The 26,954-nt window shown below is 47.5% G+C and overlaps 11 protein-coding genes across 11 annotated transcripts; 6 read left to right on the top strand and 5 right to left on the bottom strand.

The window, feature by feature from the left end:
- Positions 1 to 2,483: 2,483 nt before the first annotated feature.
- Positions 2,484 to 2,946, bottom strand: LY89DRAFT_329901 (uncharacterized protein). Its single transcript, XM_018206778.1, has one exon. The coding sequence runs from the start codon at positions 2,821 to 2,823 to the stop codon at positions 2,590 to 2,592; it is 234 nt and encodes a 77-aa protein (XP_018062748.1). The 5' UTR covers positions 2,824 to 2,946; the 3' UTR covers positions 2,484 to 2,589.
- A 99-nt stretch (positions 2,947 to 3,045) lies between these two features.
- LY89DRAFT_629482 (putative dipeptidyl-aminopeptidase B) lies at positions 3,046 to 6,337 on the top strand. Its single transcript, XM_018211207.1, has 2 exons — positions 3,046 to 5,934; positions 5,983 to 6,337. Exons 1-2 carry the CDS (start codon positions 3,264 to 3,266, stop codon positions 6,090 to 6,092), a joined length of 2,781 nt encoding a protein of 926 aa, XP_018062747.1. The 5' UTR covers positions 3,046 to 3,263; the 3' UTR covers positions 6,093 to 6,337.
- A 46-nt stretch (positions 6,338 to 6,383) lies between these two features.
- Positions 6,384 to 7,511, bottom strand: LY89DRAFT_741761 (uncharacterized protein; the record flags this gene model as incomplete). Its single annotated transcript, XM_018220749.1, has 1 exon — positions 6,384 to 7,511. One exon carries the CDS (start codon positions 7,509 to 7,511, stop codon positions 6,384 to 6,386), a length of 1,128 nt encoding a protein of 375 aa, XP_018062746.1.
- A 1,620-nt stretch (positions 7,512 to 9,131) lies between these two features.
- On the top strand, positions 9,132 to 9,914 carry LY89DRAFT_561468 (SGNH hydrolase; the record flags this gene model as incomplete). The annotated part of the gene is made up of 2 exons (XM_018208461.1): positions 9,132 to 9,362; positions 9,456 to 9,914. Coding segments are annotated over 2 exons (690 nt in total), but the record flags the coding sequence as incomplete, so codon positions are not given.
- A 282-nt stretch (positions 9,915 to 10,196) lies between these two features.
- On the top strand, positions 10,197 to 12,640 carry LY89DRAFT_741759 (uncharacterized protein; the record flags this gene model as incomplete). Its single annotated transcript, XM_018220748.1, has 4 exons — positions 10,197 to 10,451; positions 10,634 to 10,820; positions 10,889 to 11,172; positions 12,005 to 12,640. 4 exons carry the CDS (start codon positions 10,197 to 10,199, stop codon positions 12,638 to 12,640), a joined length of 1,362 nt encoding a protein of 453 aa, XP_018062744.1.
- On the bottom strand, positions 12,620 to 13,930 carry LY89DRAFT_690882 (YjgF-like protein). Its single transcript, XM_018216188.1, has 3 exons — positions 13,512 to 13,930; positions 13,425 to 13,440; positions 12,620 to 13,369 (listed from the first exon to the last, which is right to left on the bottom strand). Exons 1-3 carry the CDS (start codon positions 13,516 to 13,518, stop codon positions 13,051 to 13,053), a joined length of 342 nt encoding a protein of 113 aa, XP_018062743.1. The 5' UTR covers positions 13,519 to 13,930; the 3' UTR covers positions 12,620 to 13,050.
- Positions 13,931 to 14,147: 217 nt separating this feature from the next.
- On the top strand, positions 14,148 to 17,142 carry LY89DRAFT_329702 (glycosyltransferase family 39 protein). The gene is made up of 4 exons (XM_018206776.1): positions 14,148 to 14,333; positions 14,415 to 14,710; positions 14,767 to 16,402; positions 16,452 to 17,142. The coding sequence occupies exons 2-4, from the start codon at positions 14,444 to 14,446 to the stop codon at positions 16,871 to 16,873; spliced, it is 2,325 nt and encodes a 774-aa protein (XP_018062742.1). The 5' UTR covers positions 14,148 to 14,333; positions 14,415 to 14,443; the 3' UTR covers positions 16,874 to 17,142.
- LY89DRAFT_690880 (uncharacterized protein) lies at positions 17,108 to 18,867 on the bottom strand. The gene has a single exon (XM_018216187.1). The coding sequence runs from the start codon at positions 18,593 to 18,595 to the stop codon at positions 17,411 to 17,413; it is 1,185 nt and encodes a 394-aa protein (XP_018062741.1). The 5' UTR covers positions 18,596 to 18,867; the 3' UTR covers positions 17,108 to 17,410.
- Positions 18,868 to 19,379: 512 nt separating this feature from the next.
- Positions 19,380 to 20,835, bottom strand: LY89DRAFT_329733 (mitochondrial thiamine pyrophosphate carrier 1). Its single transcript, XM_018206777.1, has 4 exons — positions 20,544 to 20,835; positions 20,420 to 20,472; positions 19,585 to 20,364; positions 19,380 to 19,538 (listed from the first exon to the last, which is right to left on the bottom strand). The coding sequence occupies exons 1-4, from the start codon at positions 20,574 to 20,576 to the stop codon at positions 19,442 to 19,444; spliced, it is 963 nt and encodes a 320-aa protein (XP_018062740.1). The 5' UTR covers positions 20,577 to 20,835; the 3' UTR covers positions 19,380 to 19,441.
- Positions 20,836 to 21,372: 537 nt separating this feature from the next.
- Positions 21,373 to 22,647, top strand: LY89DRAFT_599673 (Clavaminate synthase-like protein; the record flags this gene model as incomplete). Its single annotated transcript, XM_018210108.1, has 1 exon — positions 21,373 to 22,647. One exon carries the CDS (start codon positions 21,373 to 21,375, stop codon positions 22,645 to 22,647), a length of 1,275 nt encoding a protein of 424 aa, XP_018062739.1.
- Positions 22,648 to 25,619: 2,972 nt separating this feature from the next.
- On the top strand, positions 25,620 to 26,591 carry LY89DRAFT_764479 (uncharacterized protein). The gene has a single exon (XM_018221635.1). The coding sequence runs from the start codon at positions 25,694 to 25,696 to the stop codon at positions 26,492 to 26,494; it is 801 nt and encodes a 266-aa protein (XP_018062738.1). The 5' UTR covers positions 25,620 to 25,693; the 3' UTR covers positions 26,495 to 26,591.
- Positions 26,592 to 26,954: the final 363 nt, after the last annotated feature.

The following is a 26,954-nucleotide window of genomic DNA, read 5'->3' as shown; positions in this document are numbered from 1 at the left end:
TTCTACAGCCTGAACGCACGGACTTTTGTCCCCATGTTCGTAAGCGAGAGGATCAAACGGGTTGGGTGAAACGGAAACCAGGGGGTCAGAAACATTCTCAGAACTCCATATTGATCGGTCTTGGCCACAGAATCGTTGACCGATCTTTCCAAAGTCCAAGATTCTTGGCAAGTGAGGTTTGTAGAATGATCGAATGAAGGTCTTGAGGTACGTTCATGCCACCAATACCTAATATAAGATCAAGAAGTTAAGGCAAGCTTCCCGAGCATCACCAAGCATTGCTCAAGCAAGTCAGTCCTGGATTAGTTCGGCAAGGACGATACTATCCGGCTCCTCAAGGTTTCCCGAAATTAATACAGTAGAGCAATTCACACTTCGGCTGCATGATCTGGTCGACTTCTCAAGCCGAAGTATCGAGTGACTTCCGAAGATGGTAATCCTTAGCCACCGTTCTGAGTCGCCCCAGACTCGTATAAGGTCTCTGTGATTGTCCTTCACGCAAAGCATTTTTGACGTTCTAAACATATCTCTTCCTATAATTTGGATTAAATGATATCGACATGCTTTTCTTCGGCCCTCAAGTCAATCTAAGCATAGCTAGAAATAATATCGAGATCTTATCTGACGAGACAATCTTCTATACAGATCTGACAGTTCAAGTGAGATCTGTTTTGTTTGAGAGCCAAAAGTTTTGACCTTCTTCCTCCATTCAAGCTCTTTCGCTGAACACTGAAGTGTTAGACATCATGTGTGTTAGACATCATGTGTTTAATAGTCCATGGGGTCGGTGTCCCACTTGTATTTGCTTGCGACATTGATGGCCACGAATTTTGCGCCTATACCATGACAATTTCTACTAGTTCAGGCACTTCGTCGGCCATTATTGTTTCGATATCAAAAAGTGTGATCACTTCATTATCCTAGATAAGATGATTGAGGGTGCTATCCAGAGTCTTTGAATTCAAATTACGCCTACTCCCTATTTTGATATCACTGTTGTGATAGCTTGACCATGAATGACCTCGTGCTGACCCACTCTGATGGAGATGCTGCGAAGTGGGCCGGCGTTGGCACTGCTGCTGCTGCTCATAACAGTAATGGCTTCGATCTCTCGTCCAGCGACAACGTGGTCTTATCAGAGCACAATCGTCGTGAACCAAAATGACTTTGTCGCCGTCGCCTCGAGCACAGATCTGGTCATCACTAGAATGACTTGCTTCAGTGTGCAGTAAGTAAAACGTGAATATAATGAAAAAAATATCTGACTGGATGGACAAAGTTCATTTCTAGTTCTGTAAATTTGCTGGTAATATCCCTGGTGAGATTTAGACAGACAGCGTCACCATCCCAGGGGTGACTTTCGACAATATTTCTGCTGCAGCCACTTCGGATGCGTACAATCACTGCATCTTAAGTGAAAGCGGTAGTTGCTCAGACTTAAAGTTTGGTCGCTATCACAGGTGGGAGGAAATTAGCATTTGCCAGATACAGGATGCCTTCAGAGTGAGAAGACAGGAGAGGGCGGATCACAATGCTCGGCACAGTGTAAAACAAACGCTAACAGTTTTTGGTGCCATTGATATCTGATGACAGAAATATCACTGACGGTCATGCAGCCGTGCCGATTGTGGGGAAGTGAAGATCTTGTCAGGAATTGTCGCGACAAGTTGATTGTTTCGTCTGATTAGAATCTCAGACGTTGAGCCTCTTGGCAAGTTATTTTAGAAATACTTTTATCGTGAATAAGAGTCCACTTCCAACTTGATGCGCTTGTGATTCCTGTGTTTTAAACATGTGGAGAATGATTGAGATGTGTTCACGCTGTTTTGAGACTTGACAACGAATGAATATAGAAGTGATCAGCTGCCGTCTCGTCCGACCTCTTGTGAATGGATTCAGGTCCCCTAGGAACAGATTTTTCACGAGTAGTCCTCCACATGCTGTCTGTTGTCTTTGCATGGCATGGAAGCCCTGAACGCAAAACTTCAACAATTCACAGAACAATTCACAGAACAATTCACGAACAACAAGTCGAACTTATAATCTGGACACTTCATCAAACTTCTACGAGAGAGTCTATCAGAGTGAGACAGTACAGAATCGCTCGTTTTTATGTCAGGGCTTCCGCAGGCATTTTCAAGCTTACATTTGGGACGATTAGCCCTACGGACGCTCACGAACTTGGACGAAACAGACATAGTGGTACACAATAGGTCCAGTTGACGTTCGACTCCGAGTATGACACAGCCAAATTTCATATGTCTCAACAGGACCAATCAGAAACAGCGACTCACTTTCGACTCCAGCCACAAGCACAGAAGGAGAAAACAATGTTGTACAAAATTGCACCACCTTAGAGACTTAGAGAGCTCATGGAGCCTCAAACTTCCGATGATAGTAGGCCCGGAAGGGTGACATTTGTATTGACTCATATGTGAGATGGGAGCGGGAGCAGAGAGTATGAGGAAATTCAAATGGCAAAGCCAGCATAAAGGGATGCAAGTCGAAGCCGTGAGAAGGTGTCTCAGAGTTTTACTTTTGATCTCAGATTTGTTTAGACTTCTCGAATTCTCGATCGTTGCTCTAGGATTATAACGTTCCGTCGCAGAATACTTGATTGCAGCACAAATGAAGACGCGATATTGGAGCAAGATCTCGAGAGGCACAGACTATGGCCAACGAAACCATCATCCCCCCGAATATTAGCAAGGCTAATTGCCCGACAGAAATGGACGTAGACCACAAATGCCACAAAGAACCTGGGAACCGCACCGGAGCTCGAAGCACGTGATCTGTGAATGTTGGTCCACTGGTGGTCCGCATTTCAAGGTTGGTCAATGACAAAGACCGTCAAAGAGTGAAAGGTTACGCCTTGTGCATGTCATACAGGATGATCAGGAATCAGTCAGACTTGGGATGATATCAAGATATACTTGAGAATAGATGTCGCAAAATCCAATGGTTTCATGCAGTGACAGAGTGACACGGCAAAGCTAGTACCGTAGGCTCGCCAGATATTGTACGGTACCTAGCACAGCTCCAGCCGCCCATGGAACAAAGGCGACTCTCCTCCAACTCCCACAACCCCGAAAGAGGTTCACAATAGAGTCGCCACCCACAATGCTTTCATGAAGTGATTGCACCTCTATCGTCATTCGTGCCCTCATCATGCGTGTTTAGCTAGACGGACAACCACAAATGCCACCTCGGACGAACTCGCATTGACTTTCTTTCGCGGCGCCGTGAAACCCTCCTCGGAGATCATGGCTGGGCACAATAACCAAGAAGCTATCCTGCCGCTTGAGCAGGAGGATCCAAGTCGACATTCAGAAGGATCCGAATCCTCTGCATCGACGACGAGTCTGGTATTCGAGCGCATTGGTGAACGTGTTGAGGTAGAAGAGAAGTCGATGAATGGGAATGGGCGGAGGATGGTGACACCCAAGTTTCCACCGAGAGGTGACTCCTTGCCATACGCAGACGACGAGAACGACCCTCTCGATGATGAAGAGAAAGATGACTACGATCTCGAGAGTGGACCGTTCCTCCAGAAGGCGACAGACAAAACGGTAGACAAGAAGTTTCGCAGACTACTATGGGTCGTTGGAGGTGTCTTCATTGGGGCCTGGCTATTGGCATTGGTGCTATACTTGGGACACAAATCATACCAACATCCCTCTGACACTCCGCACGACCCTGCAGCGACTGCTGTTCGAGGAAGTGGAAAGAAGGTGACGCTGGACGAAGTCATGGGCGGTGCATGGCGAGTGCAGAAGCAAGGCATAAGCTGGATTCCGGGTGCGAATGGCGAGGACGGTCTTTTGCTCGAACGGGGTATGTCAGGGAAAGATTATCTCGTCGTCGAAGATATCAGAGGTTCTACTCCCGAGGCTGGAACATTGGAAAGCAAGACATTGATGAAGCAAGGATACTTTCAGGTTGGGGACCGCGGACTTACCCCCAGCTCAGTTTTCCCAAGCAAAGACCTGAAGAAGGTGCTCATTGCAACGGATGTGCAATCAAATTGGAGACACTCCTTCTATGCAAAGTACTGGATCTTTGATGTCGATTCGCAGTCTGCCCAGGCCTTGGACCCCGCAAATCCTGATGCCAAAATTCAGCTCGCAAGCTGGAGTCCTCAGAGCGATGCTGTTGTGTTCACAAGAGACCAGAACTTATATCTGCGAAAATTATCATCGAAAACGGTCACCCAAATCACAACAGACGGGGGCTCGAACTTGTTCTATGGTGTGCCCGACTGGGTCTACGAAGAGGAAGTCTTTGGAGGAAACAGTGCGACTTGGTGGGCAGAAGATGGAAAATACATTGCGTTCCTTCGTACGAACGAATCCGAAGTTCCTGAATATCCAATCCAATATTTCGTCTCTAGGCCAAGCGGTACACAGCCATTACCAGGAGAGGAAAACTACCCTGAAGTTAGAGAGATCAAATATCCTAAAGCCGGCGCACCAAATCCAAAGGTGAATCTTCAGTTCTACGATGTTGCCAAAGGTGATATCTTCGAGGTGAAGATCGAAGGTTCCTTCGCTCCCGACGACCTCCTCATCACCGAGGTCGTTTGGGCAGGCTCAACAGGGAAAGCTTTGATCCGCGAGACCAACAGAGAGAGCGATATCCTTCGGGTCGTCCTCGTTGATACGGTTACAAGAACCGGTAAGACTGTTCGCACTGAGGATGTCCAGAAACTTGATGGTGGGTGGTTTGAAGTATCCGAAAATACCAGATACGTTCCTGCAGATCCGGCGAATGGCCGCCCAGAAGATGGATATATTGACACCGTCATCCATGAGAACTACGATCACCTGGGATACTTCACACCGCTCGATAATCCAACCCCAGTCTTACTGACGTCTGGCAACTGGGAGGTCGTGAACGCTCCCTCTGCTGTGGATTTGAAGAACAACTTGGTATACTTCGTTTCGACGCAAGAATCTTCTATCCAGCGACATGTTTACAATGTATACTTGAACGGCTCTGATCCTATGCCATTGACCGATACCAGCAGCGAAGGCTATTATGGTGTATCATTCTCAAGTGGCGCGGGTTATGCGCTTCTCAACTATGATGGGCCAAACATACCATGGCAGAAGGTTATTAGCACACCTAGTAATACACAGAAATATGAGAATGTCATTGAGGAAAATCATGCCCTAGCGGACATGGCAAAGAAGCACGAATTGCCCATCAAGATATACTCGACGGTCAACATCGACGGCTACGATCTTAATGTCGTCGAACGAAGACCTCCTCATTTCAACGAGAAAAAACAGTATCCAGTTTTGTTCTACCTTTATGGTGGACCAGGGTCTCAGACAGTTACAAAGAGCTTCACCGTCGACTTTCAGTCATACATTGCTTCGAACCTTGGATACATCGTCGTCACTGTCGATGGACGAGGCACGGGCTTCATCGGACGAAAAGCTCGTACAATCATTCGTGGCAATCTTGGCTATTACGAGGCATACGATCAGATCGCGACTGCCAAGATCTGGGCCGCGAAGAAGTACGTAGATGCCTCACGAATGGCTATATGGGGCTGGTCGTACGGTGGATTCATGACTTTGAAAACCCTCGAGCAAGATGCTGGTCAGACATTCCACTACGGAATGGCTGTCGCTCCAGTCACAGACTGGAGATTCTACGATTCGATTTACACGGAGCGATACATGCACACGCCACAGCATAATCCTCAGGGATATGACAATTCGACGATCAACAACATGACAGCACTTCACCAGAATGTTAGATTCTTGCTCATGCATGGTGTTGCAGACGATAATGTACACATGCAGAATTCGTTAACGTTACTGGATAAATTAGATCTGGCTGGCGTTGAAAACTACGACGTGCATGTATTCCCGGACTCAGATCATGGTATCTACTTTCACAATGCGAATCGGATCGTCTATGATAGTAAGTAGGAGTTCTACGCTCTGCCAAGCATTCACTAACAATCCTCAGAACTGAATAATTGGCTGATAAACGCCTTCAATGGCGAATGGCTACGGACTGCTAATGCAGTACCTTTGTCGTCATCAGAGAAGAGAAAACGAACAGGCATAGAAGCTTGAAGAGATTTTCTATGTATTATCATAGCACTTAGCTGCCTTCTGGGGCATGGCGTGGAGGGATCATCACAGCATAGGAGCGATTTGTTACCAACACCAATGGTCTATTTTCAATTTAATACTTTGTCTATCTGCGGCAGTATGAAGGATCTGTACACTACTGTAGGTAAAAGAAATCTAGCAGCTGCCTGCAGCGCATCAGGGATCCTCATTTTTACTTGTTATCTTCACCATATCTTTCTATGCAAGTATCGTATAATCCTCACCTTTTGTTTAGATCCAGTTTGTGCCGTCTTATCTAGAGAAGTTGCGGAAAGCTCCGAGGACTGTGCCTTCGAAGTGGAGAGGGGAGATGCGCTTCGAGTTTGGAAGTCGGGGAGCAAAGCGCTTGCTCTGATCTGCAGCCGGCTTGGCTGCGTTGATCATTACCACACTAGTGGTGGGGGCTACGGAAGCTGCGGCTTGCTGCTTCCCAGCATCATACGCTTTGTATGTGCTGGTGGTGTTGTTTTGAGACGACTTGGCAGCTTTGCCCTGAGCTGGGACGGGCTCAGTGGTATTTCGTGCTGTCGTTTCTCGAGGGGTGTTGGTAGAGGCGACCTCGTAAAGCGCAGACAGTTGTGAGTAACTGATCTTCTGCGAGAGATCACTTGGTCCACCTGGGACAAGGCAGGAGGGGTAGTTCTGTCTCTTGTCTTGTTCTTTGACGTTAAAGAATAGCTCTGCTTCTTCTTGAGCAGATACTGATTCTTGACCTGCCTTGCTTGTCAAAGGCAAGGCAGGCTTTGCACGAAGGCCAGAGCTGGCTTGCTGGCCAGTCTCGCCAGCTCTGTATGCCTCTCGAAGCGTATCTGGTTGATCCCTCTCATGGAGGTGATTCTTCCCAAATCCGAATAGTGGAACTTTGCCACGCTTCTGCTGCTTCAGGTGAGCAGCAGCTGTTAGCCAAAGTTGGCCATCCTCGCCGATGACGCGTCCGTCAGCGGGGAGGAGGTCCTTTGGTAGGTCATCTTGCTCAGTTCGTCGAGCCCACTCAAGACCTGTGGCTTGGGATGTGCCTTGCCAGATCTTAATCTTGCGCTTCTTAAGCAAGATGCCGGCAAGTGTTGGTAGGCGTGGTGGAAGTGGTTTGCTATCTTGGGTATGTGCGCCTGGAAGAGTCTTGCCGGTCTGTGAAGGTAAAGTGTTGCGAGAGTCTTTCTCGAGAAGGTGTGAGTCTTGCTTGCTTGGTGTGACCACCGCCACCTCAACCCTTCCCCCACACGCTGGGCAAGAGCGCGGCTGTTCCAGAGCTGTCTCTATCAGTTCGCACTGGACAGAGTGGATGAAACCGGTGTCTCTTGCATCCTCCTTGACCTTGCACATTTGGTGGCTCACTCCATGGTGGCCACAGCCATAGGCGATGGAAGACCAAACACACATGCTCGCGGTTTCGTTGGAGGGTTGGCGGTTTTGGGTTGGGTACTGTTGTTGCTTCGAGTTTTGGTTTATGCAGAATCTAAAGTTTCAGAGGAGGCATGCGATGTATAAGTTCGTTTGACTGTCTATTGTTCTGGATTTTATTGAACAGAAGTCCAGATTCAGTCTAGTGTAGTACTTTTAAATAGCAAGTCGTTATACTGTTCATTTGCTAAACAAGCAGAAGAACAACATTGTTGCTGTTCAGCTGTTGTTCTTTCGCTTGCTCAGCAATAAGAACAGCACTAAGAAAAACAATGTTGATGTTCTCGCTCTTGTTCCTTATTTTTGCTTTATCGGGTCCTTTGAGCAATATTCATTGTCGCCCCCTCGGCACAAAGCTCCTTTCATTCCGTGGGGACAAAGCCACGGCCTTATATATCTCCAGTGACTGTTTTCCAATGAAAACAATCACATTGTATCTCTTAACTTTCGAACTCCCAATACTTTCGCTTGAACAATCTTACTTTCTAGACGCAGGCGTCTCTGTTTTCACCAACATACACTCTTTACGAATATCGTCCCTACTCAAAGCTGCTGGTCAGTATGTCTTCAAAAAACTACAACTCATTCCTCAATTCAAAGAGACAAGATGCTTTGAGAAGCTTTCGTCAACGTCCTTACACATGGGACCCAACTCAAGCTTCAGAAGCAGAAGCATTTCGGGACAAAATGCAACAACGCTATCGACTACCAACCACAAGACCGAAATCACCCAAACCAGCTTATGAGCCACATATGTTAGATCACCGAACTGAGGGCGCAAAAGTAGGTTACGATCCTGAGCCAGCTCCGAAGTCATTCCGAGGTCCATTGACATGGCAAGCGCATGTCTTCAAGTGGCTTTTCATTTTCTTGGGTTTGTTGATGCTATTAGCTCTCTTTTTGGTTCTTATAAATATCTTTGGAGGAATTGTCGAGCTGGTCTTGTTATTCCTCGGGAGCTGGTTTTGTGTTGAAAGGGTGAGAATATTCCTCCACTCGGAGGATGAGCTTGAAATCGAATCATAATTATTTTCCGGTTTCTTTGATCCCATGCTGTTATAGTCAAATAAATGACTCTTTGATCTCCTTTATGCAGTTTCTTTTTTGGACAAGGACGTTTGCCATGTTCTACCGTGACACGTGATATGATCTACATCAAATAGTTCCAGGTGTTGAAATTCTTTCTTTGTAAGTGACGGTGTCGACAATCGCCGTAGTCTCCTGTACTATCCACTTCTGTCGTACAATCGAGTCCTTGAAGCCTGAAACCCTAGGCGGATGCCGAGCGTGTTCATCTATTTAGCCTTTTCTCCTCAATATGCAATCAACGGAGAATTTTCCTACACCAGTCATATCACGACACCCGGAACAAAAGAGGGTTTTACTGAAGAGGGGAGCTTGATTGGCCCTACTAAACCCGGGAAAAGCTGGGGGGGTATATAGATCTTCTCAAAAAGATGCAAACCTTGTCAATCTTCCTTTCTTTTCCGTTTATATTTTATCTTCGATTTTATGATCATGAAGTTCTCCATCGTCCGTGCTCTGACGCTCGCTTCTTCCTCACTCGCATAGTCAGCACACCCAGTCGAGCAAGGGGGAAAACCAGCAGCAATCTTTTTGGTAGGAGATTCAACTACGGCAGCCCCATCTGGAAGCGGAGGAGGCTGGGGAAATGGTTTTCTAGGTACACTCGTGGGCGGAGCAATTGGAACTAATTTTGGCCACAATGGAGCAACGACAGTAAGCTTTGTTAGTGGTGGCGATTGGACGAAGGTGCTCGCTTCAATAACAAAGTACAAGTCGACATTTTTACCCTTTGTGACGATACAGGTACATCTTTCCTTGTTCTTGTTGTCGAAGGAGAATGAATTATTCAAAGCGATGGCGACAGACAAATGACAAACCCCGTACTAATTCTTTCAGTTTGGACACAATGACCAAAAGTCCTCTGCAAACATCAGCATTGCAGAGTTCTCCACCAACCTTAAAGCTATGGCTCAAGATGTGATGGCCGCAGGAGGGACACCGATCCTCGTGACCTCTTTGTCGCGCCGCAATTACGATGCTTCCGGGCTCATCAAGCCTGATCTTGCGAACGTCGTGAACGCCACTCTTTCGGTGGCCATGGCTAATTGGTGTCCCTTCATCGATCTGAACAAAGCATCAATGAAGTACCTCAACGCTATTGGAGAAGCAAACGCCATGATGTACGACAGAGTCGCAGGTGATTCTACGCATCTAAACGCCGCAGGTGACCTGCTTTTCGGTAACATGGTTTCGTGGTTTTTAAGCAGTAGTGATATAGGAGTACAAGTAGAAGCATTCTTAGGTCCAAATGCGACCATTGTCAAGGCGATTGAGAAGGGGACATTCGTTTTACCAGCAAACACAAGTTTCAATCTAGAAGATGGTGTACCCGTTCAGAGACCTTCTTTTCATGTGCTTAGAAGGAGCCATGTGGTCTAACTTTTTCATTGTTCGAAAAGATGTGTGTATATTAAAATGAGCCAATATAGAGATGACTCCTCTGTTATCTTTCATTAGGACTTATGCTCTGCAATAATGTGCGAGACGCTAAGTCTCTGTATTTTACTTCTATTCTGACACAATTTCATGAATCCACCTCTACCATCCGAAAGTCCATCCGACGCCGATCTTATCATCATGAACGACACATATGGTGCTGGTCTCCAGGATCCAGCGCCTTCAACATCCGTCGAACATAATCAGAATGCAGGCCATTTCTCTGCCTCTGATGCACCTGAAGCCACCTTCAACTGCACCGAAGCCAAGCTCTTGCTCAATCAATATGCGATGATCCAGGAAAAGTGGGATAATATGAGAAAAGATTTTCTCAAAGCTGCCGATGAACGATTAACGTGTGCTCTCTGCCATGAATTTCATGGATACGACCATGATGTGAGCAGTTGACTAGTAAGCAAGCAAGATCTTAGTTCCTCATTTACTTGTGCTCACTGCTTTATAAACCTTCTTTCCATGTCCTTCGGCTGCTACTCGCTGCTCTATGTTAGGAAGTGAGAAGACATAGAGATTACTTTCGTTCTGCGGAATTGAGAATACCCCATGTTAACGTCCAGTAGTGGAAAGAATTGTTCAGCGGTCTGGTCGAAATGGATTTCGGCGCTGAGACTCTGTCTGGAGAGATTGATGGCACGAAGAAAGGCATTACTTTGGAGACCGTAAATGCTTGGCTGAAGAAATGGGATCTAATGGAGGAGATGTATGACAAGGAGTGTAAGGGAAGTGGATGCAGACAGTGGGAGGAGGGTGAGCTCTAATCACCCCACGAACACTGCTGTAGGTTCCAGTCTAGGCTAACTTTTGCTGTCAAACAGGCTTCGTCCAGACCCAACAACCAGAAATCGACAACAAACCTGATCGTATCAGACGGGTGAATTGCGATTGGATGATTCAAGGGACCCAGGCAGCTACCAGTACAGATACAAGTGGTTGGAATACTGTTGATCGAAGTAACGGTAGTCGAGGTAGCGATCGAGCCCAAGGAGGAAGAGGAGGGGGTGGAGGAGCACGAGGTGGTAGAAGTGGAGGGGCAATAGGAGCAAGAGACGGAGGCACCAGACTCTGCTTCAACTACAATCAACCAGGACATGACAGGGCCGTAAGTTATCCAGCAGTCTTCATTCCATTAGGTGAAAGCTTATTTCAGCACAACAGGACTGCCAAAACGAGCGCGTGCGTAAGTGTTTCAACTGCGACGAACTGGGTCATGAAAGGAAGGCGTGTCCTAAGCCCAAGGATATGTCAAGAATCAGGTGCAACAAATGCGAGAAGCTCGGACACACAGAACATAAGTGCACCCAAGACCTGCAGCAAAACATCATTGCTGCAAGTTATGGGGTGGGCTATGAAGCGACAAGACATTCCGGAATTTTAGGCACTGGAGCGGATGTTGTAGGTGGAGAATAAAACTGGGACACTGCAGGAGCTGCAGCATGAGATGAAAGTAGTAACACACATTCGGAAAACGACGGCCAATCCCGGTCTACTAAATGAAAATGGTGAAGGTTGGTAATGACAGAGGAGGAAAAAGTGTACGTACTCGGAGTGCTTTCAGCTTAGTGTTCTTCTCTCAGTCTGTCTTTCAAAAGAGAATTTCAACATCTTCTGTGGACTTTACATTGTACACAAGAGAATCGTACACAGCTTGTCATGTAAACAGAAATGTCTCAAGTGACCGGGTAGCTACGCGGCAAACGAACGAAACCCTACTTTGGATTCTGCAGTATGAAGACACTGCATGATTTCATACCTCAAAGAAGTCCTCCCGAATTTGGGATCTATAAACTAGGGGCAGCTCATCAGGGTTGCAACAGTATTGCAATTGCCATGAGATTGTATTCGTCCCATGGAGGAAAAACATCTCGAAATTCGTTGCCAGGTAACACAACAACTTGTTGCTCTACTTCTTGCTGCTAAAAGTTCCATGCCAGATCCCGAAACACTTCGCTCGCCATCTCGGTCAAACGGATGATCTGGTCAATATGATCTCAATCCTCAGCATCAAGCTTCTACCTCTCTTGCACACTCTTCTCGATTTCGAAGATATCGAAACGGAGGACAAAGAAAACTCCGACACCTTTCGTCCAAGCCCCGAAGTGCAGACTACTCCAGCTCCCAGCACTTTCGCTCAAGTATTTCAAAAATCCTCCGAACTTCATGGGGGATATGAAACCCGTGGTCTGACCGAGTTGTACAAGCAATGGAACGCAGAAATCATTAAGATGATGGAGGTGTATGACAATCGTCAGAAATGCCAGAACTGTCACGAGAGCCACGAATGCCAGAACACCGCCGTGCAATGGATTAAGTGGCATAGCATGATGCTGAGATTGAAAGTGGAGAGTGTGGACGAAGCAGCATTCAAAATTCTAGCCATCTTGCCTAGAATCATCGAAAGCGAATATCATCAGAGAGTCAGCGGTACGGCCTGTAGAAAATCCAAGCAAATGCGGGCAAAGAGATCGGGAGAACGAGATGCAGGAAATGATAGGATCGATCCAGAGACGGAGACAGAAAAGTGTGGCGAGGCCTATGTCAAGGATGCTGCTGGAATGAAGGATATTTGAAATGGATAAGGACAGGTCATTGGACCGGTTTCGAGCAGGGAGCATATGTTGTGCTGTGTTGCCTTTACTATTGCTTCTTGTTGCCGTCCTTGCGTCTGTCAATGGCTGTTCAACTTCCTGCAAGCTTGAAAGAACTATTTGGGATTAACATGGAGACTCTGCCTGTTACTCGCTCAAAGTGGCTGGATAACTGAACGATGTCACGTGAACAGTCCAGGAATGACCACGAGGAGGTACCTAACAGCAGGTGTCATACGCCTTCCTATATCCATGAGAGGCCGAAAACAAATTGCAGCAATTCATAAAAGCCGTTCTCAATGTCGAGAAAGACTATGCCATGTCTCGTGAAGTGTCTCGTAGGCCCCATCCTAATGTCCTCGAACAACACCACCTCAATTGAATGATGTGCTTCACGGTAGCGCCACACATTCAATCTCAATGTTCACCCCTCTTGGTAATTGCTTCACGGCCACGCAACTCCTCGCCGCCTTGTGTTTGATCCACTTCTCATATTCGACATTCATCTCAGCGAAGTCCGCCATGTCGGTGAGAAATATCTGTGCTTTGACAATTTTGTCAAGGGAAGAGCCTCCTTCGGCGAGAACCGCTGACAGAGCTTTGAGAACCGCAGCGGTTTTTTCACCCATTGACCCTTCTACTAGGTTGCCTTCTGCATCTGCTGGAAGTTGGCCCGAACAGTAGATGGCATGTGGTGTTTTGATGGCTTGCCTCGAGGCTGGTCAGTGAGTGGCTTGCAGACTAAGCACTTCAAGGAAACACATACGAGTATGGTCCAACAGCTTGTGATGATTAGCTCAGGCGTCTAGGAAGAGATATACAGTAACATGTTGGTCTTCACATGCATACTTACGAGGCATGGCATGTTTGGTCAGAATTGGAATCATATCTGACATCTTGGGAGGAAGGGCGTGGAAACGGCGTCCACTGATTCTGGTTAGAGTGAAAGACGGTCGTACTGAAAGAGTTCTTGTAGCTCTGGCAGTATTTCTGATGAGCTGGGACATGACGGTTGAAATGGAGAATGGAGGGAGGGAAGGAAAGAGAGTTGTCAACAATATGTATATGTATATGTATGTATGTATGTATTCCTCGCCCTAGAAAGGTGGGTGGGTGGTGGAGCTCAGAGAAGAAGTCGTTGTCGTTCAGCGAATCAGCACGCGTTCAGCAGGTGGTCAGTGCCCTTGCTTGCCGGGACGGTCACGTGAATTTGGCTGGTGTTGGTGCAGGTTGCAAATGCGGTTTGGTGTTTCTAGGTGAATATTATTATTAGTACGAATTGAATTTAAATATAAAAATTCCATGCGTGTATATCTTTGACCCGTCATCTGAATTGTCTTACATGTCCTGTCGGAGATGTTCTCAAGCCTTTCGAGCCCCTGACATCGGAAGAAGACACCTTTACCCTCCACCAAACTTTTAGCCCTGGTGGCCCTTCTCCTGACGCGGCTGGCCTGAGCACCGTAAACCACCGCATCGCATCCGCATTAATTGTGAACAACTTTGCCCAGAACAGAACACCGAGTCCTTTTTTTTTCTGCTGGCTTCGAGCTTCTCTTTCCCCTTCTCCTTCGCTGTCATCTTCAGCAACCGCGCCTCTTGGTCATCATTGATCAATGCCATTTCTTTTCACCCTCTGATTCTTGCTAAAGAAACTCCCTCTGTCAGTTTCGTTGTAAGTGCCACACTCTGCCCATGTCCGAAGCTCCTTCAAGCTTCCCCTCGAGCTTTGGCTGACAACCAACCCCATCAACAGTTTCCTTATTTCAATTCCATTGTTCCGCAATGTCTGGTCAACAAGGCTCAGTGCGGAAGCGCAAAGATAACTCGATTCCACCAAAGGCGAAAGATGCATCCGCAGCGGGAACTACTACCCCTCGAGATGCCGACCTCGACGCCCTGGTCAAAGCCAAGCTGGACAACAAATCGGCCGGCGTGGAATGGGACTTTCGGATTGCTCTAGGAGTCATTACTCTGCTGGCTTTCATTACAAGATTCTGGGGCATCAGTCACCCAAATGAGGTTGTCTTCGACGAGGTGCATTTTGGGAAGGTAAAGTCCACCCTTTGAAGACATGTGGATATATGCTTACCTCTTGCTTCCCATAGTTTGCCTCATATTATCTCCAGCGGACCTACTTCTTCGATGTCCATCCTCCCTTCGGAAAACTTCTGTTCGCCCTAATGGGATGGTTTGTGGGCTATGATGGAAGCTTTCACTTCGAGAATATTGGCGACTCGTATATCGCGAACAAGGTGCCATATGTTGCATACCGTGCTATGCCAGCTCTCCTTGGAGCTCTCACCGTCCCAGTGGTTTTCGACATTATGTGGGAATCTGGCTATACTCTACCAGCCTGTATTCTGTCCGCTTGCCTCGTCCTTTTCGATAACGCCCACATTGGCCAAACTCGACTTATTCTCCTCGATGCCACTCTCGTGTTCGCCATGGCTTGCACTCTTTTGTGCTATGTCAAGTTCTACAAGGAGAGGCACGAGCCATTTGGACGCAAATGGTGGAAGTGGCTTTTGTTGACTGGCTTCGCGCTGAGCTGTGTCATCTCAACGAAATATGTTGGCGTCTTCTCGTTCGTCACAATCGGCTCAGCGGTTGCGATTGATCTATGGGATCTCCTGGATGTCAATCGTCGCCAAGGCAGCCTCAGTCTGCCTGATTTTGCCAAGCATTTCGCAGCACGAGCTATTGGACTGATCGTTATCCCATTCTTCTTTTATCTGTTCTGGTTCCAGGTCCATTTCGCCATTCTCACTCGTTCTGGTCCAGGTGACGATTTCATGTCCCCTGAATTCCAAGAAACACTAAGCGATAATGTTATGCTTGCCAATGCAGTCAATATCGACTACTATGACAACATTCAAATCAAGCACAAAGAGACACATGGCTATCTCCACAGCCACCCGGACAGATATCCGCTGAGATATGATGATGGTAGAGTTTCCAGTCAAGGTCAGCAGGTTACAGGGTATCCGTACGCCGATGCCAACAACCATTGGCAAGTCATCCCTCTGGTCAATGACGATGTTCTGGGACACCACGTTAGGAATAACGAGCTCGTCCGGTTGAGACATGTTGTCACTAACACTATGCTTCTCTCCCACGATGTTGCTTCGCCATATTACCCAACCAACCAGGAGTTTACAACGGTTCCAATGGAGGAAGCTTTGACCGACAGATTCAACGACACTCTGTTCGAGATCCGAATCGAAAACGGCAAACCAGGCCAAGAGTTCAAGAGTCTTTCGGGTCAATTTAAGCTCATTCACAACCCAAGCAAGGTTGCCATGTGGACACATACTACACCACTTCCGGATTGGGCATACAAGCAACAGGAAATCAATGGAAACAAGAACCTTGCGCAAAGCTCCAATGTCTGGTTTGTGGATGAGATCCCCTCCATTCCTGCTGACAGTCCACGCTTGGTCAAGACACCGCGCAAGGTCAAGAGCGTTCCCTTCTTGAAGAAGTGGTTCGAATTGCAAAGAGCAATGTTCTACCACAATAACGCCCTCACTAGCAGCCATCCGTATGCCAGTGATCCTTACATGTGGCCCTTCTTGTTACGTGGTGTCAGCTTCTGGACCCAGAACGATACCCGTCAACAGATCTATTTCCTGGGTAACCCCATTGGATGGTGGATAGCAAGCAGTCTTCTTGCTGTCTTCGCCGGTATCCTTGCCGCTGATCAACTATCTCTTCGTCGCGGCGTGGATGCTTTAGATGATCGTGAGTATCTCATTCCCTCTCCAAACAGACCGAACACTAATTTCTTCAGGTACACGATCACGCCTATATAACTCCACTGGCTTCTTCTTCCTTGCATGGCTGATGCATTACGCTCCTTTCTATCTGATGGGACGTCAATTATTCCTTCACCACTACCTGCCCGCGCATCTCGCATCCGCTCTTGTCACCGGAGCTCTTTTAGAGTTCATTTTCAACGTGGAGCCTGTCATCGACGACAGCGTCTTTATCAAAGGAGCCAAGAAGCCTGCTCCCAAGAAGCATTTGCCAGCCCGCGAAAAGCTTGCAGGTCAGAACCTGATGACGTCGTGGGCGGCTCTCGGTGTATTGCTAGCGCTTGTCATCGGTGGCTGGTACTTTTTCCTGCCTCTGACATATGGCTATCCTGGCCTCACGGTGCCCCAAGTCCAGGCGCGAAAATGGCTAGGTTATGATCTACACTTTGCGAAGTAAGTGTGCAGGTTGTGTTGATTAGATATGTTAGGGAGAAGGATCAAAAATGGGAATCGGAACTCGGCGCGTTGATTGTCTCTGCGATTAGCGATTGCATATGTAAAAATATCGTCAGAGGGTGCCCCAACATTTTCAAATGAATTTTCTCGTCTCTATTGATATTCTAGTTGTGATCTTGACATTGAACTGAATTTAAGGTTGGTACTCATTCCCGAACATTGTATTCAGGTAAAGTCCTAGTAAAGCTAGATACCATCGGGTACTTGTCTTATTTGACTTTTCCTCGCAGGCTTAGTTTAGAACCGACATTAATTGACGGACATGTCTTACATGGCGTGGAATAGATTGTGAGACTCGAAAGAGAAAATATTCGATGTCCGACATCACATTACACTCTGACAGACACAGTAGGTTTTCATTTGACTCCAGACATTCAATTTTCCTAAATGGCGAACCCTTATGCCCCTGTCTGGCAATACAATGCAACGCCAAGCCCCATGCCATGCCAAATTCCCAGTCCCACAACTCATGAGATATTTACAAGTCTTCATCCATCAACCCTAAACAATCCAACTCAGTCCTGACAATCCTCTCAAATTCCCCTCTTTCTATGCCAGCGACTTTCGCTAGCCTATACAGACTCTTGACACTTGTTCCAATATGCTGCTTGATGCCAACTTCACTCTGCTCCAGCGCAGCCGAAGCTGCAGCACCCTTTTCGAGCTTCGCCACTGTATCGCTGCCGCTTGAACCAGTACTTGAACCGGGGCGAGGATGTAGTATCTCGTCACTCGTGAACATGCCATCATCGTTTGGCTCTTGTAATTGCGACCACGCCGAAGCCGACGAATGTTCATGCTCGGTAGCAAGACTTTGTTGGAGTTCTTGGGCAATCTCGTCTCGGCCCAGAGACGATTCGACCGTCCCATTCTGCTCTGCCTCGTCGGGGTCATGGTCGTCCATGGCAGGCTGTACAGAGGAGTATTGTGCATAATAACTCGCTTCGTCATCGTCGTGATGTGCTCGTTCATCTGACAAGCTTGTCATGGGGGCAATGCCCGAGTCTTTCGGGGCAGGTGTCCGCGCAGGTGTATTGTCGTACTGCGCCCAATAATCATCGTCATCGTCTTCGTCCTCGTCCATAGCATCTGCGTCTGGGGTGAGAAGTCCATTCGTGCCATTGGATCGATTATGTGAGCTCAGCAGCGGCGTGGAGTAATTCTCGTAGGCTTCTTCTGCTTGAGAGATATTGGATTGGCCCCAAGTTGAGTCCACGCTGGGTTCGTAGACTGCCACTTCTCCTATCCTCCAGCCGTCGCCGCCACCTATCTCATCGTTCACACACCAGACCAATTTCACACTCAGATCCAATTCGTGGAGAGAGGCAAGGGATTGTAAGGTCTCCTCGTCGGTGCGTTTATAGCGCAGGTCCACGTCGTAATCCCAATCGATTTCTACTTCGCCCGACACTGGATGGGGTTCAAATCTCTCGTTCTTGACGACTTCTTCTAGTTTGGAGGCTTTGGTGCTATCGTAGCATAGAAGTGGGAGCCATGGTTCCTGGTTGGAGGCCGACAGCAGCTGGACTCGCTGTCTGAGGATGGGCGAGAGGAGGGGTAAGAGCGCCGTGGGAGGAGACGGCGAGATGGAGGCAGCAGGTAATGAAGCAAGAAGATGTCCTAAAAGCTGTTCAGTCTTGGGAGGGAGAATCGGCGCCTTCATGTTCGTTGTGTTGGGCGTCGTGCGGCGTGATGATGCTGGAGAATCCTTCGATCACATGCAAGGTTGACGGGAGTTTTGGAGAGAGAGGGACAAGAGAAAGAGAAAGAAAGAGGGGAAAGACAGATACGAAAGCGATAAAAAGGAAGTACTGTAAGCATGCAGCCAGTATTCAGTAGCAGGCGAGGGAGTGAGGAAGGGAGGGAGTGAGAGTGCGGCGTCTCTCTTCTCGTGGACGACCTGCTGGTCCTCCTGGGTCTTGTGTTGCCATGTTTCCTGAGCCTGAGCCTTTGCTTCCTTCTGCCCGGCCAAATGGGGTATTCCACCAGCCTGCGGCCGTCGGCAACGCCCGGGGAGCCCTGGTCGCTTGTGCCAGTGGAACCCTCGAACGCCGAACATTGTAACGAGACAAGGCTGATGACCGCTTAATCGGCAGTTACTGTACCTCCATCTCCTTCCATGCTCTGCAGAAGTGAGGAGTACCGACTTGGTAATTATTCAATTGCAGATACTGTGCTGGTGAAGAGCAAAGGGGTTGCGCCCATCTCTGTCTATTCTCTCATTCACAGCTGCCCTTGGACCTGGAAATCTTACCTCATCGACCTTGTTTGCTCGCGACAAGATCCTCATTTCGGCGGCTCGTTTTCTGTATCACAAAACTCGGCACATTACATTACATGCACCTTCCGAAACACTCTATATAGATTAAGAAGTGGGGAATGTTGAACAAGAAGTATGATACATGCCATTCAGCCTCATAATATGCATTTCACTCGTATTTTCGCGTCATTATTCTATATTCGAGAGGTTCAAGTCGACTCATGGCCCCCAATCATTCATTACCCCCCACTATTCCGTCTTAGCCACTTCCATATCCATCATAACCCGAAGAACTCGCTCATAAGTCCACATGGTGACCGCACTGGCCGGAGCAGCTTTGAAAAGGCTGGGAGACGTTAGTCATACAATAATGCATAAAGGAGAACACATACCTAACAGTTAACCCACGGTACAAACCTCGAGTACCTTCCTTCTTCAAGATACTCTGCAATGTTCGGATAACGCCTTTGTATACGGGTATATTCTTATGCACATACTTCGCTCGGGTAGGGCCTTGGACCTGTAGACGCTTCCTCACCAAATCCAAGGGGAACACGGCTGTCTTGGAGACTAGAGAAGCCAAGACGCCTGCCATAGCCTCCCCAGATCCGAAGGGTAATTGCAGACTGCTCATGGGCTTTCGCAAGGTCTCATACGTAGCGAAGAAGATGCCCATGTACGGTATGATCTGACCCACGCCCGCTCCTAGTCCCTGAAAGAAGCCCCTTGGCCCTTCATTCTTTGCAATCTCCCGTATCGAGGCTGCCAACGAGGTGTAAATCCTCTCTCTGCCCTGCGCTGCGAATCGTGTCCTGAGCAGATCAAGAGGGTACGTCGCTGTGGTTGAAACGGCACCTGCACTCGCGCCGGCAATAAAACTTTCCGCGGCAGCAGGTAGTCGATGTTCTCCAAATGCGCTTTGCAACCCCAAAGTAACGGATCGGTAGGTCGTGAATTGGATCGCGCTGTATGCAACGTACATCAATTCGGCTGGGATATTCCCTTTCCAGAGTCCAGTAATTCCTTCATCTCTCAGTATGTGCCTGAGAGTTGGAAGAGTGCCTTTGTATATGGGCGATCCTTTGAGGTCTTGTTGGGATAAAGGGTCGGAGAGCGAATGGGTTTGCAGCTGCAGCCGGATCTTGACGACATCGAGAGGGGCAATCACAAATCTAGAACACTCAATTCAATGACTGGCTGATGATAAGGAGAGGATAGATCACATACCTCGCGATCAAACCTGCAACTGCACCAGCTATCACGACCTGGGTTTTGGATCCCTAACGCAGGCGGCAGGTTAGCGTAAGAAAATACAATGAAGGGTAGAGCAGGTCGGGTTTAGATAGCTCACCTCATCCTTGAGGTGTTCTCCGCTTCGAGACATGCATCTGTCAATGCTGCGCACAATTCAGGTCGGGTTCGAGGATGCACATATGTAGAGAGGAAGGGAAGAGAGGATTGAGGAGAGAAGAAGAGTCGTCGGCGGGTTATTATTTGATTCGGGATTGAGTGAGGGGGAGCGAGCGGAGCGAGGCTGAAGAAGCAAAAAAAGGCGAGTGAGTGAGTGAGTGAGGCTGATATTTGGAAAAGTGGGTCTGAGCAGGGGTCCTCAGTAGGTGCAGCGGACAGACTCGACAGACTAAAAATTTCTCCCTCATTCGAACTCCTTTCTCGTCCATATTCATATCTCCCATCACATATCTACCTACACTCGACATTCTTTTCCCATCCGTCCTGATCATTCATTACATGTCCCTGGTGTCTCTCTCTCTCTGGACACAGGGTTCTATCGTCAACTGGTGGTCTCAGTTTGTCTGATTGAGATTCAAGTCTGCCCGTAACACATTCATTCCAGTCCAGCTCGCAGCCTCGACTCGTTCGAAAGGGACACGTGACAACTTGCCACCATGGATCTCCATCGATTGAATACAAGGACCATGTCTCGCTGCATCTCGAGCATCCGGGCGACTGCTGCCGTCTCGGGTTGGTCGTGTCTGAGTACACAGTGTCGTCGCCTGAGCAAGTCAACACATCTTCTTCGGCGGCCACTTGCTTTACCGAGAGGGTCTCGGGACACCGCATCAACACCACGCTTCTTTTCGTCCACGCGCTCGAATCTATCGTATCCAACAGAGACCGCGGCCGAATGGAAGGCGAAGTCGGGACCTGACGGGCCTGATATGAATCTATTCTATGTCAAAGTGGGACAAAAATCGTGGCATCCCGCATTTTTGCGTGATGCGTGTACATGCCCTCTCTGTGTGGACCCTTCCTCGAAACAGAAGAACTTCCAGACGACGGACATTCCGAAGGAGATTGAAGCAAAATCGGTCAAGGAGAAATCAAACGGAGACGTCACCATCACGTGGACGAAAGACGTGCCTGGTTTCAAATCGAGTCATGTTACCACAATTCCAGCGACGTTCTTTGCTACATATAACAGCCGAGCGAGCCTCGAAAAGGCTCGTTATCTTTCCCCTGCTTTCACGTGGACCAAGCAAAAAATCACGGAGAGGCTCCAGTTCATTGACTTCCACGAGTATATGCATGACGAAGCACGGCTTAGGCATGCTTTGCGGTTTCTAACTGCGTTTGGCATCCTCCTCGTTCGAGGTGTACCGGATAATGAGAATGCGGTCGAAGATCTCACAAGCCGCATAGGGACCCTCCGAGATACATTCTATGGTCGTACTTGGGATGTCAAGTCGATACCGGATGCCAAGAATGTAGCATACACACAACAACATCTCGGACTGCACATGGACTTGCTCTACATGCAAAATCCGCCCGGGCTCCAGTTCTTGCATTGCCTCAAAAATACAGCCCCAGGAGGCAACTCGCTGTTTTCCGATGCTCTCAGTGCAGCACACTCCTTACCTGATCCAATTTTCGAGACGCTCTCTTCCCAGAATATAGCGTTTGAGTATCGAAACGATGGGCAGCACTACTACCTCGAACGCCCTGTTCTTGAAGTTGGAAACCGCCAACAACGTACAGTGGATTTTTATAGGACCAAGTACTATCGACCTGAAGTATTGAACATCAATTGGTCACCACCCTTTCAGGCCACTTTACCTTTCCCGACCAAAATTCAAGGACACCCACTGCCAAACGTATTACGCGCACTTCGACATTTCGCAAAAAAGGTCCAACACCCTGCAGCTATCTACGAGTATAGGCTAAACGAGGGAGAGTGCATTATCTTCAACAATAGAAGAATTTTGCATGGAAGGACGGCCTTTGATGCCACTCAGGGAGAGCGGTGGCTGAAAGGTGCTTATGTTGATAACGATGTATTCCAGAGTCGTCATCGAGTTCTTTGTGAACAGGCCGAGAACGAAGTGGACTTTGATAACATCGATTCGTATACGTATCATGTTCATCCTGAAGAAGCAAGAATGGCGCAAGAGAAACAACAGGCGTACACACTGAAGATGGAGGAATCGGACGATTGAGAGAGCTTCGTTGTCAGTGATTGGTAAAACGGGATGTGTTTCGAGTACGAAGTAAGAGTCACCAGACTCACCAACAAGGTGGACACCTTGATGTATCAATCATATGTATAGATTTGTACAACAATATCAGCGAGGTGGTCATGGCGTGGCGCCGAGAATCTCATATCTTCCATGAACTGTAAACGCAACCCAAAAATCCCAACTGGGCACTCGAAGTGACAGCATGCGTCCCTCAGCTTTACAAGCTTATATATGGAAGATCCCATACGGGAGTCAGGCAGAAAGGGATCCTTCGAAGCAAGCACATGCTCCAAGAGTTCGCTTTTACACGGATGTGACTTGATGTGTCATAGCCGCTGCTTAGCTCCCTAGAGGAGGTTATTGACTTGCAAGAAGCAAACGAAACTTCATGGTTTTCAGAGAAAATATTATCTTATTCACATTTCCTTCGAGTATATACGTTTACGGTATTCGGCCTATCGAAGGGTTCGAGTAGCTGCGTACGGAATCGCTTTGATTACGAGGTAAGTGTATGGAAATATCTGCAAAGCCTGTCCTTCTGTTCTCTGCTTCCAATCCGAACTATGTTTCCGACTCTTTTCCACGTCTTCTGAGCTTATTACGTGTTCATTCTTCTCCGACCTTCAAGATAGAGTGTAATACGATCTTCTCCCTTGGGCGACACTGAAGTGACATACTGTCTCCTCGGTGTCAGGTGTCCCGCTTCATGCTGTCTAGATCAGGGCGGCCTTTCTTTTTTCACCGAAGTCTCATCAAGCAGTCATCCTATTGCGCAATGCGCAACAAAAGATGGCTTATTAATTGCCCCTGCTGCTTCGAGGTGTCGAAGCCCTGATACTTCTGGTACGATGGCGCCTCGGTCTCCTGATCAGTGGTTCTCGATACAGCGCGCTTGTTGCATGCAACACGAAATTTCTGCTCTGTCATTCCTGCATCGTTATCAGCTTTTTTTGTCTCAGCATACATATGTTTTATCTTTCATTCACGGATGGCTTGTTCCAAGGATGCCAACTGTATATACTGTGCGACAGGTGGATGTGAAACAACTGTTGAATTCGAATGCGGTGCATGAGAGAGCCAGCGAGTGCTATGGCAGAAACTCCTGTCAGCTTTGGAAACATCGGCCATTGGCTCTCTTCTTTGTCAAGTACCAGAACTCATATCTCGGAGCCTCAATACTGTTGCCGTTGGTTCTTCAGCTAATCTGTACCTAGTGGAGTCTTTCCCGCCGTGCAGTGCTGTGGGCCACATCCCTCGATCAACGGCAGTTGTTCGATTCAAGATGATTTTCCTTTTTCTGGACAAGATGTTCCTAATCGAATTTGTATGCAACTGTTTTGTCGAATAGAGAACAACACAAGAGAAAGTTTTCGCAAACATAAAATTCATATCCTAATGTTCCTCTACATCCTCTAGTCTGGTGTATTGACCCGAACCGATAAGATGGTAGTGCAAACAGTCACAGCCTCATGCACCCCACCTCCCATCTCAGGTGAGATGGGCAGACTAGTTACCCATAGCGATGTGTAAGTTTGCCAAGGGCCGCCACGGTCCGTAGACCTGAATATGCATGACACACTGAGCTGTGGTGTAACTTTAAGTGAACGGTCAAAGATCATGTCGGCTACCAATACGGAGCTGCTATAAGGCTTTGAAACACTTCACTGAAGCTTGAACACAATAAGCAATTAAACCTCTATAAGGATTTGGTGTCACTTCAAGAGTTTAAGAAGCTCGGTAGAAGCTTCACTCCAGTGCTCTGTCTCTTTGGAGTGCCTGAGACCTTTTTTATTGGCTCTTTCAAACCACCTTCAACCATCCAGGAGCGGCAGGTGATTGATGTCACAGAGTCAGATCCCTGGTCTGTCCTTGTGCGCATGCTAGAAGAACACGCCTTCAAGGACAGCGGACTGTTCTCGAGTTACACCGTGTATCATGGACCAATACGTGCTGCATAGAAGCTACCCTGACCGGGTTAGTAGAGCATCTCCGTCTGAACTGCTACGAACTTTGTCCCAAAACCACAGTGAGTCGGATGCGTGTCGGGACGGCGCGCTTGCTGTGTGCCTGATCCTCTCTTCTGTTGAACATCAGATGATTGTCCTATGCTTCTAGTACTGTCATAAAGAAACGGTCATGGTTGGACAACAGGATGATTCTCCCAGCCCGTTCGCAATGTCATCATAAGTTCTCCAAGACAATGTTCGGAACAATTCAGAGACCCGTCGCGCCATCCTTCGTTTTTAAGCCTCGCTTCATTTTCTCAACGAGGCTTGCTTTTCTACTGGCTGTTTTTCTTCGGAGTTCAGGTAAAACGTTGTGCACACTGTGTCTTTTGTTTCCATGCAGTATGGTGGAAGAATTCAATACTTTTCTATGCAGATGAGCAATACATACGTTCTAAGATCAATAGAATTGGTTGTACAAGGACTTTACATTGAAGGACACCGTTGGGGGGGAGGGAGGGGAAACCCGTGGCTTTGAGGACGGTCTGAAGTATATAAATCACCCAAAACCCACACAGCATCTTTCTTTTCCACACCTCAACATAGTCGAGTCAAGAATTCTCCATTTCATTACTCTTCATCATTAGGCTTCAATGGCTATCATTAGCATTGCTGCTGCATCTTCTACAACAATGATTTTCAATCCTGTCCCTCTCTTCGCCCTCGTCAGTATCGCCGCCGGCCTCGCTATAAATAATTTTTCTAATTTTTCTAATTTTTCTAATTTTTCTAATTTTCTAATTTTCTATTACAAGTTTATTTTTTAGATTATAAATTCTATATGCGACCTCATCCGAATCCGTCCGAATTCAAATGAGGTCGCATGAACAAAGTTGAGACAAATAATTAGCGGAGAATAAACACTTTTAATAATGGCTTTAGCATCGTCTCCATCACTACCTGAATATAAGAAACACGTGTTTCTTTAAGAAGCAGTCAATTCTACTTCTATTGTTCTCAAGACTTCACAGCATTTTGCAGCTTACATTAACACTTTTTCTCATTTCAAAGAAACAAACATGCTCACTACTTACACCATTCTCGGTGGAACTGGTGCAACAGGGTCAGAACTAATCTCATACCTCTTAAACCGACAACCCTTCGTCCACCTTAATATCTACGTGCGCTCCTCCTCAAAACTCTACACCCTCTTCCCCGACCTTCAAACCTCTCCCAACATCACAATCTTCACCGGCAGCATCGACGAAACCCCCGTTCTAGCTTCCTGTATTCGCTCCGCAACCGCAATCTTCTGCACCATCGCCCAAAACAAGAATGAACCGGACTGCTCCCTCTCCCAACGCACCGCCCACGCTGTGATCCTCGCCCTCACCCAGCTACGCTCCGAATCCGCCCACCCTGCCACCTATACCGCACCACCGCTCGTCTGGCCCTCCAGTGCGGCACTCAACCCTGCGTTCGAAAAGCGCATCCCTGCCGCGTTGCGAGCCGTTGCTCTGCGCGCGGCTTTCCATGTTCTGCAAGATTTGCGCCTCGCGGCTGAGTATTTGGGTGGGTTTGAGTGGAGCCCTGTGTCATTTTGGCAGCCCAGACCGATTGTGAAAGACGAGGCCAGGGGAGTCAGTCTTACGGCTGAGAAAAGGTTTGATCTTATTTCGTATGCGGATGTGGCAAGGGGGATTGTAAAGATTGTGGAGGAGGGTGATGGGATGTGGATTGGAAAGGAGGTTGGGTTTGTGGCGCTGGGAGGGAAGAAGGTTAAGAATCTTCCGCCGTCGACTTTTATATGGATATTAGCTGGGTTGTTGGGGTATTGTGTGCCATCATTGTGGTTGGCAGGAAGAAAAATAGGACTTTGATAATGCGCTGGATTCAGATAATGTCAGGGAGGTTAGTCTACTCAGTACACGTAGTACCGTCACGTCAACACGTGGAAATGCTAGTTGCATAAGGGTGGATAGTGATGATTACTATCGAATAAATTGTATAATCTAAAAGTAGGGACTTGAGGTGAGGGTTTTAATGTTCTGGGGTAGCTGATTAAGGATCACACAATTGGTTTCCCACGAATCGGAAATCTACTATACTCCTCAGTGCCATCAAAGATAATAGAGGTATAATGTAGTCCAAGAGGCCAGACGTTCAAAGGCCCTTTAATGGGTTTCCATAAACTAACAAACTGTGTAAGAAGAAGTCGTGTTATACCTCATCATAATAAACTAAACTTACTTCACAACCCACCAACGACCTCTTAAAATATTATTAACTCTATTTCTAAATAAAATACAAATAATCCGTTTTTCTTCCTCGGTCGTGAAA

Source organism: Mollisia scopiformis (assembly GCF_001500285.1).
Source record: "Mollisia scopiformis unplaced genomic scaffold LY89scaffold_32, whole genome shotgun sequence".
Taxonomy (NCBI): domain Eukaryota; kingdom Fungi; phylum Ascomycota; class Leotiomycetes; order Helotiales; family Mollisiaceae; genus Mollisia; species Mollisia scopiformis.
This window is presented reverse-complemented; position numbering and strand designations above follow the sequence as displayed.

Coding starts and splice junctions, on each gene's coding strand:
- LY89DRAFT_764479 (XM_018221635.1), top strand. CDS start 25,694: ATGCTCACTACTTACACCATTCTCGGTGGAACTGGTGCAACAGGGTCA.
- LY89DRAFT_690880 (XM_018216187.1), bottom strand. CDS start 18,595: ATGAAGGCGCCGATTCTCCCTCCCAAGACTGAACAGCTTTTAGGACAT.
- LY89DRAFT_329702 (XM_018206776.1), top strand. CDS start 14,444: ATGTCTGGTCAACAAGGCTCAGTGCGGAAGCGCAAAGATAACTCGATT. Junction 14,711..14,766: donor ACGAGGTGCATTTTGGGAAG/GTAAAGTCCACC, acceptor TGCTTCCCATAG/TTTGCCTCATATTATCTCCA. Junction 16,403..16,451: donor CGTGGATGCTTTAGATGATC/GTGAGTATCTCA, acceptor TAATTTCTTCAG/GTACACGATCACGCCTATAT.
- LY89DRAFT_329733 (XM_018206777.1), bottom strand. CDS start 20,576: ATGTCTCGAAGCGGAGAACACCTCAAGGATGAG. Junction 20,365..20,419: donor GTTGCAGGTTTGATCGCGAG/GTATGTGATCTA, acceptor TGAGTGTTCTAG/ATTTGTGATTGCCCCTCTCG. Junction 19,539..19,584: donor TACCGTGGGTTAACTGTTAG/GTATGTGTTCTC, acceptor AACGTCTCCCAG/CCTTTTCAAAGCTGCTCCGG.
- LY89DRAFT_329901 (XM_018206778.1), bottom strand. CDS start 2,823: ATGCGGACCACCAGTGGACCAACATTCACAGATCACGTGCTTCGAGCT.
- LY89DRAFT_629482 (XM_018211207.1), top strand. CDS start 3,264: ATGGCTGGGCACAATAACCAAGAAGCTATCCTGCCGCTTGAGCAGGAG. Junction 5,935..5,982: donor GAATCGGATCGTCTATGATA/GTAAGTAGGAGT, acceptor AACAATCCTCAG/AACTGAATAATTGGCTGATA.